Source organism: Rattus rattus, chromosome 16, assembly GCF_011064425.1.
Source record: "Rattus rattus isolate New Zealand chromosome 16, Rrattus_CSIRO_v1, whole genome shotgun sequence".
Classification (NCBI taxonomy): domain Eukaryota; kingdom Metazoa; phylum Chordata; class Mammalia; order Rodentia; family Muridae; genus Rattus; species Rattus rattus.
Window position 1 is genome coordinate 14,969,743 of NC_046169.1, and position 19,396 is coordinate 14,989,138.

The window sequence follows — 19,396 nt, forward strand, 5'->3', positions numbered from 1 at the left end:
AGTGTTGACATTTATGAAAAGAATCCTGAAAATATAAGAGACAAAGCAAGAATTGCAGAAAAATTTGAAGATTTTACAAATAATTCTGAAAATATTTAAGGAAAAATTGACAATGGAAAATAATACTGAAAATATAAAAGCATAGAAAATACTTCAGAAGAAATTTCCATGTAAAATAATCCTCAAAATATTAAAGACACAAAATATTTAGGAAAATAGTGGAAGTTTCTTAGCATTCTCAAAATATAAAAGACACAGAAATTATGTAAGAAAAATTGTTGAGTTTTGGAAAAATCATCCATTAAAGACAAAAATAATTCTGATTGAAATGGGAAAATAATGGTCATAGAATTAAAGATACAGAATATATTTAAGGAATATTGACTATGGAAAATAATCCTGAAAAATATAAAAATACAGAAAATATGAAAGGCAAAATATCGAAGCATGATTTTTGGCTAATAATCCTCAAAATATTAAGTACATAGAAAGCACTTAAGGCAAAAATTGACGCTGTTTTGGAAAATCACCCTGAAAATATAAAAGACAGAGAAAATATTTCAGAAAAAATTTGAAATTTTTTTTGGAAAGTAATCCTCTAAATATTAGACAGAGAAAATATTTCAGGAAAAAAACTGATTATGTTTTGGAAAATCATTGTGAAAATATAAAAGACACAGAAAACATATCAGAAAATATTTGACAATGGAAAATAATCCTAAAAAAATATTAACGATAGAAAAATGTTTAAGGATTGAGGATGGGAAAATCATCCTGAAAATATAAAAAGACACAGAAAATATTCTATAAAAAAACTTTCAAGAATTTTTTTGTAATATAATGTTGAAAATATAAAAAAATCACAGAAAAACTTTCTTGAAAAATATGAAGATTTCCAACAATAATACTCCCAAAATAGAAAAGATAGAGAAAATATTTCAGAAAAATTGAGACTGGCCTCAGACAATCCACATAATGAAAATAAAATGAAAGACACAAATATAAAAAATGTGCAGTTTTTTTTTAGAAAATAATCCTGAAAAATATAAAAGACACAGAAAATATTTCAAAAAAATTGAAGTCGTTTTACAAAATAATGTTTAAAATATAAAAGACACAGAAAGCATTGCAAAAAATTTGAAAAACAAAGCAAAAAAATTGAGAAGAAAATTCAAGATAGTTTAAGAAAACAATCTCAAAATATTAAAGATATGTGAAAAATATTTATGGAAAGAAATTTGTTTTTTTAAATGGAAAAATCAACAAATGAAAATAAAAGACACAGCAGAAATTATATCAGAAAAAAGGGTGTAGATTTTTCTTAAAATATCCTCAAATATTAAAGGCACAGAAAATTATTTGAGGAAAAAGAATTGAACAGTTTTTGGAAAATAACTGAAAATATAAAAAACAGAAAATATGTAAGAAAAAAAATCAGATTAAAAAAGTTTTCAAGGGCTGAGAGATGGTTTGAGTAAAGAAGAGCAATCTGACTGTTTCCAGAGGTCCTGAGTTCAGTTCCCAGCAACCACATGGTGGCTCACAACCATCTGTAAAGAGATCCGATGCCCTCTTCTGGTGTATCTGAAGACAGCTACAGTGTACTTATATATAATAAATGAATAAATCTTAAAAAAAAATTCCTTCAAATATTAAAGACATAGGAAATATTTAAGGAAATATTGACCATTTTTGGGGAAATAGTCCTAAAAATTATAAAAAACAGAAAATATTTCAGAAAAAAGTCAAGAATTTGAGGGGGAAAATCTGGAAAATATTAAAGACACAGAAAATATTTAAGAAAAAATTGATGATTTTATGGAAAATCATCCAGAAAATATAAAAGACAAGGAAATTTATCAGAAAAAAATTGAAGTGTTTTTGGAAAATCATACTGAATATATAAAAGACACAGAAAATATATCCAAAAACATTTTAATGTTTTGTTGGAAAACAATCCTCAAGATATTAAAGACACAGAATATATTTAAGGAAAAATATTGAGGATTTTATGGAAAATCATCCTGAAAATAAAAAAAGAAACAGAAAACATTTCAGAAAAATTGAAGATATTTCAGGGAAAATAACCCTGAAAAAAATTTAAAAGAACACTAAAAATATTAAGGAAATAAATTGACGATTTTGGGAAAATAATCCTAAAAATATAAAAGACACAGAAAATATAGGAGAAAAAATTTAACAATTTTTTTTTTTTGGAAAAAAAATCCTAAAAATATTAAAGACAAAAAACATTTAAAGTGAAAATTGACAATTTTGGGGAAAATAATCCTAAAAAAGTATAAAAAGCAGCAAATATTTCATAAAAAATATTTGAAGATTTTTTTTAAAGAAAATAGTCTCCAAAAATTAAAGACACCAAAATATTTAAGGAAAAAAAATTGACGATTATTGAAAAATCATCCTGAAAATCTAGTAGACACAGAAAACATTTAGAAAAGAATTGAAATTTTTTTCCTTTGAAAAATAAACTGAAAATATTAAAGACCCAGAAACATATCAGAAAAGTGTGGAAGCACTTTTAGAAACTAAATCACAAAATATTAAGGCACAAAATTATCCTGAAAATATAAAAGACGGAAAACATTTAATGTAAAATGATGCTATTTTAAATAATCTCACATATTAAAGACCTAGAAAACGCTAAGAAAAAAAACAAATTTTAGGAATATAACCCTAAAAAATATAAAACAGGAAATATAAACAGAAAATATTCAAGATTTTTGGAAAATAATCTTGAAAAAATAAAAAGACACAGAAAATATATCAGAAAAATTGACAACTTTTTGGAAAGGGGATCCTCAAAATATTAAAGATGAAAAATATTTAAGAAAAAAATGTGACAGACCAGGAAAATTATCCTGAAAAAAAAGAAACAGAAATTATTTAAGGAAAAAAATTGATTGGTTTGGCAAAATAATCCTGAAAAGTGAGTCAAAGGACACAAAATATTTCCTGGCTATAAAAATTGTGAGATTTTTCAGCAAAAAAATAACTCAAAATACTAAAGACACACAAAATATTTAAGGAAAAAAATTGACTATTTTATGAAAATTGTCCTAAAAAACATAAAATACACATTCAAACATTTCAAACAAATAAAAATTTTAAGGAAAATTATTCTGAAAATATAAAAATACAGAAAATATTTCAGAGAAAATTTGAAGATTTTTTTGGGGAAATAATACTCAAAATATTAAAGACTTGGAAAATATTTAAGGAAAAAAATTGATGATTTTTGGGTAAATAATCCTAACAAAATATGAAAACACAAAAAATACTGCAAAAAAAGTTCAAGATTTTTGGGAAATAATCTTGAAAATATAAAAGACAAAAAAAATAGCAGAAAATATTCAATATGTTTCAAGTAAATAATCCTCAAAATGTTAATAACACAGAATAAATTTCTTGAAAAAACTGTATTTTTAGTAAGCTGATTTTGAAAATCGAAAAGACACAAAAATTATTTAAGAAATAATTTGAGATTTTTTTTTGGAAAATATATTTCAAAATATTAAAAGACTAAAAATATTTGAAAAAACACTGGGGAATTTTTAGGAAAATCATTCAAAAAACAAAAGACACAGAAAAATACCTGGAGAAATTTGAAATAGTTTTTGAAAAGAATGCTCAAGTATTAAAGAAACAGAAAAATATTTCTGTATAAAATTGATGATTATTTGGAAAATCATCCTGAAAAAATATATATATCACAGAAAAACCATTTAAAAATTTTTTGTAAAATTGCCCAAGAATTAAATCAGAAAATATTTATTAGTATTCAATGATTTTTGAAAATAATCCTAAAATATAAAGAACAAAAAAATATTTGAAAATTTCGAAAGTTTTTTTTTTACAACAATCTGCAAATAATAAAGACACAAAATATTTCAGAAAAAATTTGAAGATTTAGAAAATCATACTGAAAATATAAAAAGACAAAAAATATTTCAGAAAAATTTAAACCATTTTTTTGAAAATAATGTCTACAAAATAATATAGGTAGACAGAAAATATTTAAGAAAATAGTTGAAGATCCTAGGGAAAAACGAACCTCAAAACAATTTTGACACAGAAAATCTTAAGAAAAAAATTTTTGGGAAAAATTATTCAAAAATATAAAAGACACAGAAAATAGTCTAGAAAAAATTTCTATTTTTTGGAAATTAATCTTCAAATTATAAAAGATTAATGCAAAAATGTTTCAGGAAAAAAAAGACTTTTAGATTTTTCTGCAAAAATAATTCTCAAAAAATATTAAAGATACAGAAAATATTTTAGGAAAAATATGGGAAAATCATCTTGAAAATATAAAACACACAGAAAATAAATCAGGAAAAAATTGAAGTTTTATGGAAAATAATCCTCAAAATATTAAAGACATAATAAATTTTTAAGGAAAAATTGAAGATTTTTGGGTCATTCTGAAAATATAAAAGTCCTCAGAAAAGATTTCATTAAAATTTGAAGAGACGGTTTTGCAAAATAATCCATCTCAAAATATTAAAGACACAGAAAATATTTAAGGAAAAAAAATGGAAAACAATCTTGAAAAATATAAAAGAACAGAAATGTTTAAGGGCCGGGGTTTGTCGAAACTTTTTGGGAAAATAATGATCATAGAATTAAAGAAGAAAATATTTCTTGAAATATTAACAAATTTTGGAAAAATCATCCTGAATATACAAAAGACAGAAAAAATTAAGAAAATTTGGAAGGGCTGGAGGCATGGCTCAGTGATTAAGAGACCTGACTACTCTTCCAGAGGTCCTGAGTTCAATTCCCAGCAAAAACCAGGTGGCTCAAACCATCTGTAAAGAGATCTGATGCCCTTCTGTGTATCTAAAAGCTACAGTGTAGATATATAATAAATGATTAAATTCATAAAAAATGAATAGAGGCAAATTTATTTAAAAAAGAAAAAATTTGAAGATTATTTTTGGAAAAATTATCCTCAAAACATTAAAGGCAGAGAAAATATTTTTAGAAAAACAATTGAAGATGGAATGGAAAATAATGCAAAATATTGAAGACAGAAAAATATTTAAGAAAAAAATTGATGATTTTTGGGAAAAAACATCTGAAAAGAACAACACAGAAAATATTTCAGAAAAAAAAAGTTTTTTTTGGAAAAATAACTTGAAAATATTAAAGAAACAAAAGACCAGATAAAAATTGAAGATTTTGACCCAAATCCCTCGGGCTCCAAGACAGGACCAAGAAGTGCATACATCCAGAGACCCCAGGACAGAGGGTGCCAACTCTGCACACCCTGCCTCATATCCCCTGTCCAACCTGGGGAAACTGCACAGTGCCTCTGGACACAGAGATATAGGAAAGATAGCCACTGGTACCAAACCGGTTCTGGTCAGACACGTCCAGACCCAAAGAACTGGCCAAACAGCTCCTGAACCCAAATCACATGGAGAGAGAGAGCTGGAACCCTCAGAAGTGGAGGATACTCCTGAGAAGGAGAGATCTTCCGTGGTGCTCACAGTCCAGACCTAAGAGAGAATTGCATAGGTTGACTCGGGACCACAGTAAAGACTCATTTAGAGCAATCTAGGGGCAGTGACCTGCCTTTGATTCCTGCCCACACCCAGAGCTGGAAGAAGTCTCCAGAATGCCAACACACCTGAAATTAGAACACCTGTCCCAAAAGGCTGAAAGAAAACAGGAAACAGGTCTACAAGAGTGCTGACACAGAGGTTATAGGACAGGGTAGTCACTGTCAGAAACAGCAAGAAAGCAAAACACCAGAGACAACCCAATGGCTAGAGGCAAACGCAGAACCCAAGGCAACAGAAACCAAGACTGCTTGGCATCATCAGAGCCCAGTTCTCCCACCAAAGAAAAATACTGAATATCCAAACAAACCAGAAAAAGGAAGATTTAGATTTAAAATCACATTTTGATACGATGGAGGACTTAAGAATGACATAAAGAACTCCCCTAAAGAAATGCAGGAAAACATTAATAAACAAGTAGAAGCCTACAGAGAGGAATCGCAAAAAACCCTTGAAAGAATTACAGGAAAACATAGTCAAACAGATGAACGAATTGAAAATGGAAATAGAAACAATAAAGAAAGCACAAACAGAGACAACCCTGGATATAGAAAACCTAAGGAAGAGACAAGGAGCTGTAGATACAAGCATCACCAACAGAATACAAGAGATAGAAGAGAGAATCTCAGGGGCAGAAGATACCAAAGAAAACATCGACACAACTGTCAAAGATAATGTAAAACGCAAAAAGCTCCTAGCCCAAAAGATACAGGAAATCCAGGACATAATGAGAAGATCAAACCTAAGGATAAGAGGTATAGAAGAAAGTGAAGACCCCTAACTTAAAGGGCCAGTAAATATATTCAACAAAATTATAGAAGAAAACTTCCCTAACGTAAAGAAAGAGATGCCCATAAACATAAAAGAAGCCTACAGAACTCCAAACAGATTGGACCAGAAGAGAAATACCTCCCGTCATATAATAGTTAAAACACCAAATGCACAAAAACAAAGAAAAAATATTTAAAGCAATAAGGGAAAAAGGTCAAGGAATATATAAAGGCAGACCTAGAAAGACCTAGAAAAATATACCAGACTTCTCACAGAGTCTATGAAAGCCAGAAGATCCTGGACAGATGTCATACAGACCCTAAGAGAACATACAAAATGCCAGCCAAGGCTACTGTATCCAGCAAAGTTCTCAATTAACATAGATGGAGAAACCAAGATATTCCATGACAAAACCAAATTTACACAATATCGCTTCTACAACCAGCCCTACAAAGGATAATAGATGGAAAAAATCCAATACAAGGAGGCAACTACTGTACAGAAAGGTAAGAATATAATTTCTTAATGAAAACCAAAAGAGAGAGAGACAAACAAACATAATTCCACATCTAAAACGAAAATGACAGGAAGCAACAATCACTATTCTTTAATATCTCAACATCAACGAACTTAATTCCCCAATAAAAAGACATAGACTAACAGACTGATAGGAAAGAGGACCTAGCATTTTGCTGCATGCGTGAAATACACCCCATAGACAAAGACAGACACTACTCAGAGTAAAAGGCTGGGAAACAACTTTCCAAAAATGGCCCAAAGAAAAGTAAGCTGGAGCTGCAAGTATTCTAATATCAAATAAAATTCACTTTCAACCAAAAGTCTTTAAAAAAGATAAGGAAGGACACTTCATATTCATCAAAGGAAAAATCCACCAAGATGAACTCTCAATCCTAAATATCTATGCTCCAAATGCAAAGACACCACATTCATAAAAGAAACCTTACTAAAGCTCAAAGCACACATTACACTTCACACGATAATAGTAGGAGATTTCAAGACCCCACTTTCATCAATGGACAGATCATGGAAACAAATTAAACAGAGACATAGAGAAACTAACAGAAGTTATGAACCAAATGGACTTAACAGATATTTATAGAACATTCCATCCTAAAACAAAAGGATATACCTTCTTCTCACCACCTCATGGTACTTTCTCCAAAATTGACTGTATCATCAGGCACAAAACATTCCTCAACAGATACAGAAAGATAGAAATAATCCCATGTATCCTATCTGAAAACCATGGGCTAAAACTGGCCTTCAATAACAATGCTCTACTCAAAGATAACTTGATCAAGAAAGAAATAAAGAAAGAAATTAAAGACTTTTAGAATTTAATGAAAATGAAGATACAACATCTCAAACTTATGGGATACAATGAAAGCTATACTAAGAGGAAAAACCTATAGTTCTGAGTGCCTGCAAAAAAAACAGGAGAGAGCATACATCAGCAGCTTGACAGCACACCTGAAAAAGCTCTAGAACAAAAAAAAAAAAAACCCAAGAGGAGTAGAAGGCAGGAAATAATCAATCTCAGAGCTGAAATCAACCAAGTAGAAACAAAAAGGATCATAGAAAGAATCAACAGAACCAAAAGTTGGTTCTTTGAGAAAATCAACAAGATAGATAAACCCTTAGCCAGACTAACGAGAGGACACAGAGAGTGTGTCCAAATTAACAAAATCAGAAATGAAAAGGGAGACATAAGTACAGATTCAGAGGAAATTAAAAAAAATCATCAGATCCCACTATAAAAAGCCTATATTCAACAAAAACTTGAAAATTGGAGGAAATAGGCACTTTTCAGACAGATACCAGGAACTGAAGCTAAATCAGGAACAAATAAACCATTTTCAAAAACCTCATAACTCCTAAAGAAATAGAAGCAGTCATTAAAAGTCTCCCAACCAAAAAAAGCCCAAGTCCAGATGGGTTCAGTGCAGAATTCTATCAGACCTTCATAGAAGACCTCATACCAATACTGTACAAACTGTTCCACAAAGTTGAAAAAGACAGAGCACTACCAGTCCTTCTATGAAGCCACAATTACTCTTATACTGAAACCACACAAAGACCCAAGAAAGAAAGAGAACTTCAGACCAATTCCCCTTATGAATACTGACGCAAAAATACTCAATAAAATTCTTGCAAACTGAATCCAAGAACACATCAAAACAATCATCCATCATGATCAAGTAGGCTTCATCCCAGGCATGCAGGGATCGTTAAATATACAAAAATCCATCAATGTAATTCACTATATAAACAAACTCAAAGATAAGAACCACACGATCATTTCATTAGATGCTGAGAAAACATTTGACAAAATTCAACACCCCTTGGAAAGAATAGGAATTCAAGGCCCATATCTAAACATAATAAAAGCCATATACAGCAAACCAGTAGCTAACATCAAACTAGATGGAGAGGAACTTGAAGCAATCCCAATAAAATCAGGGACTAGACAAGGCTGCTCACTCTCTCCCTACTTATTCAATATAATACTTGAAGTTCTAGCCAGAGCAATCAGACAGTGAAAGGAGGTAAAAGGGATACAGATTAGAAGGGAAGAAATCAAAATATCACTATTTGCTGATGATATGATAGTGTACTTAAGTGACCCCAAAAGTTCCACCAGAGACCTACTTAACCTGATAAACACCTTCAGCAAAGTGTCAGGGTATAAAATTAACTCAAATAAATCAGTAGCCTTCTTCTACTCAAAGGATAAACAGACAAAGAAATTAGGGAAATGACACCCTTCTTAATAGCCCCAAATAATATAAAATCTTTGTGTGACTTTAACCAAGCAAGGGAAATATCTTTATGACAAGAACTTCAAGTCTCTGAAAAAAGAAATTGAAGATCTCAGAAGATGGAAAGACCTTCCATGCTCATGGATTGGCAGGATTAAAAAAGTAAAAATGACCATTTTGCCAAAAGCAATCTACAGATTCAATGTAATCCCGATCAAAATTCCTACTCAATTCTTTATAGAGATAGAAAGTTCAATCTGTAAATTCATTTGGAATAACAAAAAACCCAGGAGAGCGCGAACTATACTCAACAATAAAAAAACTTCTGGGGGAATCACCATCCCTCACTTCAAGCAGTATTACAAAGCAATAGTCATAAAAACTGTATGGTATTGGTGCAGAGACAGGCAGATCTATCAGTGGAACAGAATTAAAGACTGAGAAATGAACCCACACACCTATGGTCACTTGATCTTTGACAAAGGAGCTAAAACCATCCGATGGAAGAAAGATAACATTTTCAACAAATGGTGTGGTTCAACTGGAGGTCAGCATGTAGAAGAATACAGATCTATCCATTCTTATCACCCTGTACAAAGCTTAAGTCCAAGTGGATCAAGGACCTCCACATCAAACCAGATACACACAAACTAATAGAAGAAAAAGTGGGGAAGAGTCTTGAACATATGGGCACTGGGGAAAATTTCCTGAACAATGGTGGGGGGGATTAGGGGAAAATTGAAAGAGTTGAAGGAGTTTGCGACTACATAAAAACAACAATGCCAACGAACCAGATCTTCCAAGGACTAAACCACTACCGAAAGACTATACATGGACTGACCCAGGGCTTCAACTGTATATGTAGCAGAGAATAGACTTGTTAGGCCATCAGTGGAAGGGGGAAGCTCTTGGTCCTGCCAAGTTTGGATCCAACAGTGAAGGGGAATATGGAGGGCACTAAGGGGGATCAATGGGGGGAAATACCTGTATGGGGAAGGGGATGGGGGATTATAGACAGGAAACCGGGAAGGGTAATAACATTTGAAATGTAAGTAAAGAAATATATCCAATAAAACAATATTAAAAAAAGATTTTAAAACAAGCAAAATAATTGAAGATTTTTTTTTTTGGAAAATAATCCTCAATATACTAAAGAAACAGAAAAGATTTAAGAAAAATTATGATTTTGGAAAAATCATCCTGAAAATATAAAAGACAGAGAAAATGTTTCAGAAAAATTTAAATATTCAAAATATTAAAGACACAGGAAATATTCAATAAAAATAATTGAATTTTTTTTAGTGAAATCATTCTGAATATATAAAAGACACAGAAATTATTTAAAAAATAATTGGAGTTTTTTTTTTTTTTTTGAAAAAAGTTGCTCAAACATTTAAAGACAGAAAATATTTCTGAAAAACACGGAGGATTTTTTTGGTAAATCATCCTGAAGACATACAACACACAAAAAAACTAAAGAAAAAAATTTGAATATTCTTTTGTAAAAATAATGCTCAAATAATTAAAGACAAAGAAAATATTACTGGAAAAAATTGACAATTTTTTTGTAAAATCATCTTGAAAGTATAAAAGACAAAATATTTAGGAAATAGTTGGAAGGTTTTTTTGCATAACAACCCTTAAAATATTGAAGTCACAGAAAATATCTAAGGAAAATTTTGAAGATTTTTTTTTAGAAAAATAATGCTCAAAGACACAGAAAATATCTCTCGAAATAACTGATATTTTCTTAGAAAATCATCCTGAAAATATAAAAACCAGAAATTATTTAAAAATTTTTTTGAAGGTTGCTCAAAATAATAAACTTAGAAAATATTTATGAAAAAATTGGCGATTTTTATGGAAAGTAATTCTGAAAATATAAATATACAGAAAATATTTCAGAAAAAATTGAATTTTTTCGTAAAATAATTCTCAAAATATAAACCATACTGAAAATATTTAAGAAAAGTAATGACGATTTTGGGAAAATTATCCTGAAAATATAAAAGACTCAAAATATATCAGAAAAAAAATCAAAGATTATGTTTTGCAAAATATTTCTCAAAATATTAAAGACAGAAAATATTTTTATTATTATTATGTTATTATTCAATTTATTATTTTTGGAAAATAATTGAAGATTTGTTTTGTAAAATCATCCTCAAAATATTAAGGGCAGAAAATCTTTAAGGAAAAATTTATGATTTTTGAGAAATTATCATAAAAATATACAAGACAGAAAATATTTTAGAAAAAAATGAAAAATTTTTGGAAAATCATCCTCAAAATATAAAAAGCATAGAAGATATTTACGGAAAATAATTGAAATTTTTTAGTAAAATATTCTGAAAATATTGAAGACACAGGAAACATATATGGAAAAAAATACGATTTTTGGGAAAATTATCCTGAAAATATAAAAGACACTGAAAGTACTTCAGAAAAAATTTTTAGATGTTTTTTGAAAATTCTGAAAATATTTTAGGCAGAAAAGTATTTAAGGAAAAAAATGTCAAATTTTGGGAAAATTATCCTGCATATATGAAAGACACAGAAAATATTTCATTAAAAATTTAAAGAAATTTTGGAAAATCATCCTGAAAACATAAAAGATACAGAAAATATTTGAGAAGAAATTTGAAGATTTTTGGAAAATAATGCTCAAATTATTAAAGACTCACCAAATATTTTAGAAAAAAAAGATATTTTGGAAAATCATCCTGAAAATATATGAGACACAAAATATTTCAGAAAAAGTTTTGAAGATTTTTCCATGTAATAATCCTTAGAATGCTAAAAACTGAAAAATTTAAGGAAAAAAAGTGAGAATTTTTGGAAAATCATCCTTCAAATATAAAAAAACAGCAAATATTTCAGATAAATTTTGAAAGATTGTTTTTTTCAAAATAATCCTCAGTATACTAAAATCAAAGAAAATATTAAGGAACAAAATGACGATTTTTGTGGAAAAAAAGTAATCCTCAAAATATTAAAGGCACATAAAATATTTCGGCAAAAATTTGAAGATTGTTTTGAAAAATAATCTTGTAAATATTAAAGACACAGAAAATATTTAAGGAAAAAATTGACAATTTTTTCAAAAATCATCCTGAAAACCAAAAGGACACAGAAAATGTTTAATAAGAAATTTGAAGTTATTTTGGAAACTACTGCTTAAAATATTAAAGACACAGAAAATATTTCTGGAAAAAATTACGATTATTTGGAAAATTATCCTGAAATCATAAGTCACAGAAAATATTTCAGAAAAAATTTGAAGATTTTTTTGTAAAATTATCCTCAGAATACTAAAAAGACAGAAAATATTTTTAGAAAAATTGATGATTTTTAGAAGATAATTCTGAAAATATAAAGAAACAGAAAATGTTTCTGAAAAAATTTGAAGATTTTTTGGAAAGTATTTTTGGAAATGTTTTTCGGAAAATAATCCTAAAATATTAAAGACACAGAAAAATTGATGATTCTTTGGAAATATAATACTCATAGAATAAAGACACAGAATATATTTCTGGAAAAAATTGAGAATTTTTTGGAAAATCATCCTGAAAATATGAAAGAGAAAATATTTCAGGAAAAATTGTAAGTTTATTTTGCATAGTGACCCTTAAAATATTAAAGACACAGAAAATGTTTAAGGAAAATAATTTAAGATGCTTTTTGGAAAATAATCCTCAAAATATTCAATTAAAAGAACATATTTAAGGAAAAAATAACAATTTTTGAGTAAACCATCTTAAAACATGAAAGAGAAATTTCAGAAAACATGCCAAGATTTTGTGGAAAGTCATCATGAAAATATCAAAGACAGAAAGTATTTTAGAAAAAATTTGAAGAATGTTTTGAAAAATAATCCTCAAAATATTGAAGACACAGAAAATATCTCTGAAAAAAACCTGACATATTTTTGGAAAATCATCCTAAAAATATTAAAGAAAGAAATTATTAAAAATATTTGAAATTTTTTTTAGGAAAATAATGCACAAAATATTTTTAAAAACAGGAAATATTTATGGAAAATTTGACAATTTTTGGAAAATAACCGTGAAAATATGAAGGTACAGAAAATATTTCAGAAAAAAATTGTATTTTTTTCAAATAATCCTCAAAATATTAAAGACACAGAAAATGTTTAAGGAAATAAATGTTGATTTTTTTTGGGAAAATCATCCTAAAAATATATAAAAAACAAAGTATTTCAGAAAAAAATTGAAGGTTTTTTTTGGAAAATAATCCTCATAGTATTAAAGACACAAAAAATATTTAAGGAAAATAATTGAAGATTTTTTTTTTGAAAATAATTCTTAAATTATAAAGGACAAAGAAAATCTTTAAGGAAACAATTACGGTTTTTGATAAAATCATCCTAAAAACATAAAAGACAGAAAATATTAAAAAAAATTGGAAGACTTTGTAAAATCATCTTCAAAATATAAAAAACAGAAAATATTTAAGGAAAATGATTGAAGATTTTAGTAAAATCTTTCTGAACATATTAAAGACACAGAAAATATAAATTGAAAAAAATTACAATTTTTGGGAAAATCATCCTGAAAATATAAAAGACACAGAAAGTACTTAAAAAAATTTGAAGATTTTCTTTGAAAATAATCCTCAAATTATTGAAGACATGGAAATTATTTAAGCAAAAGTCGAGTTTTGGGAAGATAATCCTGAAAATATAGAGACAGAAAATATTTCATATAAAATTTAAAGACTTTTTTGGAAAACGATCTTTAAAATATTAAAGACAAAATATTTGAGGAGAAAATTTGAATTATTTTTTTCAAAAATCATCCTCAAAATATAAAAGACAGAAAATAGGTAAGTAAAAATTGATGATTTTTGGGAATGTCATCTGGAAAAGATAAAAGATAAAGTATTTTACAAAAAAAATTGAGGATTTTGTTTGAAAATAAGACACAAAATAGTAAGGACACAGAAAAATAATCAAAGAAATTAATTGAAGATTATTATTGAAAATAGTCTCAAAATATTAAGGATGCAAAACTTCTTTAAGAAAAACAATGACAATTTTTGAGAAAATCATCCTAAAAATATAAAAGACAAAATATTTCAGAAGAAAATTTGAAGGATTTTTGGAAAATGATCCTCAATATATTGAAAAATAATCCTCAAAATATTAAGACAGAAAATATTTAAGGCAAACACTGACGAATTTTTGGAAACTCATCTTGAAAATATAAAAGGCAAAGAATATATTTAAGGAAAATAATTGAATTTTTAAAAAAAAAATTGTGAAAATATAGAGAACAATGACTTTTTTTCAGAAAAATTTGATGAAATTTTAAAATGTAATCCTCAAAATGTTAAAGACATAGAAAATATTTAAGAAAAATATGGATTATATTTTGGAAAATCATTCTGAAAATATAAAATACACAGAAAATATATCAGGAAATATTTGAAGATATTTTTGTAAAATAATCCTGAAAATATTCAAGACACAGAAAATTTTCAGAAAAATATGTTCAGATTTATGGGAAAATCTAGAAAATATAAAAGGCACAGAAAATATTTAAAAAAGAAATGACGATTATTGGGAAAATAATGCTGAAAATATAAAAGACAAAATACTTCAGAAAAAATTGAAGATTTTTTTGGAATATAATACTTTTGAGTCACAGAAAATATTTAAATAAAAAATTGGCGAGTTTTGGGAAAATCATCCTGAAAATGTCAAAGACACAGAAAATATTTCAGAAAAAAAAATTGAAGTTTTTTTGCAAAATCATCTTGAAAATATAAAAGATTTAGAAAATATTTCAGAGTAAATTTGAAGATTATTTTGAAAAATAATCGCCAAAATAATAAAGACACATTAAATGTAGAAGAAAAAATTGCGGAAGTTTTGGAGTGTAATCCTAAAAATATAAAAGACTCAGAAAATATTTCAGAAAAAAAATTGAAAATTATTTTGCAAAATAATTTTCAACATATTTTTTCTCTTTTACAAACAATTTTATATATAAATAGGTCCTTTAACAAGTACATGCATAGAGCATCCAGTTATGAGTGTGATAGATTCCACCTTCCTCTAGGGAAGGGGTTCCAGCTTGCTCATCTGGCGCGCCTATGCAGTCAACTCTCAAGCAGAGTCTGGATGCCTTTGCTGGTGCTTTTGGTTTTTCCCGAGATAGGAATCAGGGTTTTCAGTCCAGCTTTGACTTTGTTTACAACTTCCTGGTCACGACTCTGAAGAAGGCTGGAAAGAACAATGGCTCCTCGGTTGATGCTGGCCCAGGACTTGAGGTTCTTCACACCAACACTTCTATAGGGGTTTTTGCAAAAACAACCTTCTTTTCCGTTTTCTTTTCATCTTTTTTTTTTTATCTTGCTTTATTAACCATTTTGAGAACCGATGTCTGTAGGATGCTCCAGCAACGAAGCTCTCCGTCCCCTTACCCCCAGGATACAGTTCTGCTGCTGTCATACCGCGATGGCATCCAGCAGCAGGCTGAGCGTCCCCAGTAGCAGATCCCAGGATGTCCCACACCCAACACACGCGCGGACTTGTCCAGCACCATCTCCTAAGTGTGTGTCCTTGCAGGTAGCTCAGCAAAGTTGGAGAGATGGTCTCCATGAGCTCATGCCAGGCGGATTGCAGTGTCCTTCTTACTGTGTTGCATTGCCATCACCTTTCTGCAGAAGCTGGATGATCTCTGGCACCGAGTGGGCGGGATCTCTGGGGCTCAGTAGGGACTTTTCCTTCCATATTTGTCATTAACTATGCCGGGCAAGGAACTGATGACTTCTGATATGATTATCTGCTTCACAAGCTTTGGTATCATCAATACAATCGAACGCTGCCAGGAGAACCAGGTGAGAGTACTGGCCATTAGCGATCTTCTCCACATGCGTCTTCACTGTTTTCACAATCACTTTCCTGTCCTTGGGTGTACCATGCCACAAGCAATGCATGGCCACTCTGGCGCCATCGTGTGTGTGTGGGCCAGGTGCACCACTGCTTTCCGGATGGCTTCAATTAGTTCCGATCGAAGTTTTGGGGGTGCATAGGTAAAAAAGTCCAAGAATACTTTATGAACCAGTGAGTGCCTAATCACAGCTACCTTTTGGGCCCGGGGAGTCAGAATCTGCTTCATTTCATCCAGGATAAGCTCTAGCTTCCCCGGCTGCACCTCCAGCACCTTTTCCAGAGTTGGGTGATCTGCTGACTTGTAAAGCTGAAATGTGTTCCCATAGAGCTCCTCTGTCAGCATGTTCCTCTGTTCCAAAATGGCTTTGTCGTAAGCATACTCCACAGTGGCCGATGCCTCTGAACGCCACAGCATCTTCCTCACGTGACCTTTAAAACTTCTGATTATCTCTGCAACCTGTGGTTTACTTTCATACATGAGAAATTTCTTAACGATATTCCTGGAATATTTGGCTTTACTTAATTCAACCAAGTCACCTTGCAATTCTTCGAAAGCCTGCTTCCTCTGCTCCTCACTCCCATACTGAATGAAGCACTGGATCGCTTGAGTTGAGTCATGCGCAAAGGCAATAGTTTTAATTTTCCCTTGAATCAACTTCTGCAAATCACTCATGAGCTTCACCCTTTTTTCTTTGTCACGGTCTTTTCTTCTCAAGCTCTCCCAAATGTGCTTTACTCGAACCAAGATGTCGTAATTGGTCTTATCACTGAGCTGTCTGTTCTGCTTCAGCTCTTTCTTCTTTTTGAAGTCATCCCACTTGGGTTTCTTGGCTGCTGATTCATCACTTTTCCCATCTGGCTGGAATTTCCGCTTCTTGTTGAATTTATTTGCCTTCTGGAATTTGTCCTTTGCCCCCTTGTGGCTTGTTCTTCTTCTTCTTTCTTCTTCTTCTTCTTCTTCTTCTTCTTCTTCTTCTTCTTCTTCTTCTTCTTCTTCTTCTTCTTCTTCTTCTTCTTCTTCTTCTTCTTCTTCTTCTTCTTCTTCTTATTCTTCTTCTTCTTTTTCTTCTTCTTCTTCTTCTTCTTTTTCTTCTTCTTCTTCTTTTTTTATCTAACTATAATTCTTATTTACATTTCATTGTTATTTCCTTTCCGGGTTTCGGTCAACATCCCCCTAACCCTCCCTCCTTCTATAAGGGCCCTCCCCTCCCCCCCTCAAATACCACCCTCCCCCCAACAATCACGTTCACTGGGGGTTCAGTCTTGGCAGGACCAAGGGCTTCCCCTTACACTGGTGCTCTTACTAGGATATTCATTGCTACCTATGAGGTTGGAGCCCAGGGTCAGTCCATGTATAGTCTTTGGGTAGTGGCTTAGTCCTGGAAGCTCTTGTTGGTTGGCATTGTTGTTCATATGGGGTCTCAAGCCCCTTCGAGCTCTTCCAGTTCTTTCTCTGATTCCTTCAACGGGGGTCCTGTTCTCAGTTCAGTGGTTTGCTGCTGGCATTTGCCTATGTTTGCTGTATTCTGGCTGTGTCTCTCGGAGATCTACATGGCTTTCCTGTCTGCCTGCACTTCTTTGCTTCATCCATCTTGTCAATTGGGTGGCTGTATATGTATCAGCCACATGTGGGGGCTTGAGCTCTGAATGGGTGTTCCTTGGCCTCTGTTCTAAACTTTTTCCGTATTCCCTGCCAAAGGGTATTCTTATTCCCCTTTTAAAGAAGGAGTGGAAAGCATTCACATTTGGTCATTCTTCTTGAGTTTCATGTGTTCTGTGCATCTAGGGCAATTCAAGCATCAGTGGCTTGTTCTTGAACGCTTCACCCTTCTTGCCAGGTTTTGTGGCACCTTTCTCAAAGTTCTTAGATGTGACTTTAGGCCCGCCTTCCCTAGCAGCTTTCCTTGGGAATGTCTTTGCAGAACTAGACTCACTGTTTTTATGAAATTTATTCTTTCCTTGTGATGTCTGTGGACTCTTTCCTGTAATATTTTTCTTCCCTTCGACTTCCATCACAGCACGCACATGTGGGGAAGAAGCTCGCGGAATTCCACTAATTCTCAACATATTGAACATAGAACATATTTAAGGAAAAATATTGACGATTTTCTGGTAGACAATTCTGAAAATATAAAAGGCACAGAAAATTTTATGGAAAAAAGTGATAATTTTTGGGAAAATAATCCTGAAAATATTTCAGAAAAATTTAAAATAATCCTCAAAATATTAAAGACACAGAAAATATTTAAAGAAAAAAATGACGATTTTTGGAAAAAATCATCTGAAAATATAAAAGACACAGAAAATATTTCAGAAAAAAATGAAGATTTAAAAAAAATAATTCCGAAAATATAAAAGAAAGAGAAACTACTTAAGAAAAATAATGAAATTTTATTTTTTGGAAAATAATCCCCAATTATTACACAGAAAATATTTAAGAAAAAAAATTGCCAATTTTTAGAAAAATATTCCTGAAAATATAAAACACACAGAAAATATTTTGAAAAAATAAGAAGATATTTTGTAAAATCATCCTGACACAGAAAAATATTTCAGAATAAATTTGAAGATACTTTTGGAAATAATCTCCAAAATATTGAAGAGACAGAAAATATATAAGGAAAAAATTGCCAATTTTTTGGAATATAAGCCTAAAAATATGAAAGACACAGAATATTTATGGAAAAAACATTGACAAATTTTGGAAAATAATCTTGAAAATATAAAAAACCTAAGAAAATACTTTGAAAAGTTTAAAGATTTTTTTTTTTTGAGAAATCCTAAAAAAATATTAAAGACATAAAAAATTTAGGAAAATATTGACAATTTTTACGAAAAATAACCCTAAAATATAAAAATACTAAATATTTCAGAAAAAAATTGATGATTTTTGGGAAAGTAATCCTGAAAGTAAAGACACAGATAATATTTCTGGAAAACAATTAACAATTTTTGAAAAATTAATCCTGAATATATAAAAATACAGAAAATATTTAAGAAAATAAATTCACGATTTTAGGGAAAATTATCCTGAAATCGTAAAAGAAACAAAAATATTTAAGAAAAAAAACGAACTTTTTTGAAAATTAATCCTCAAAATATAAATGACATAGAAAATATTTAAGGAAAAAATAGATGATTTTTAAAAAAATGATCCTGAAAATGTAATAGGATCAGAAAACAGTTCAGAAAAAAGTTCAAGATTTCTGGGGAAATAATCAGGAAATCATCAAGACACAGAAAATGTTTCATAAAATATTTGAAGATTTTTTGGAAAATAATCCTTAAGATATTAAAGACACAATAAATATTTAAGAAAAAATTAACGACATTTTGGACAG

General features: G+C 30.0%; 1 protein-coding gene across 1 annotated transcript in view; it reads right to left on the minus strand.

Moving 5' to 3' along the window:
• LOC116885895 (pumilio homolog 3-like) overlaps positions 1-18,105 on the minus strand; it is a 19,204-nt gene extending 1,099 nt beyond the window's left edge. The window contains 2 exon segments of the mRNA XM_032887214.1: positions 16,131-16,978; positions 17,854-18,105. Of these exon segments, the coding sequence (XP_032743105.1) occupies positions 16,131-16,978; positions 17,854-18,068 (1,063 nt within the window). The 5' untranslated portion in view covers positions 18,069-18,105.
• Positions 18,106-19,396: the final 1,291 nt, after the last annotated feature.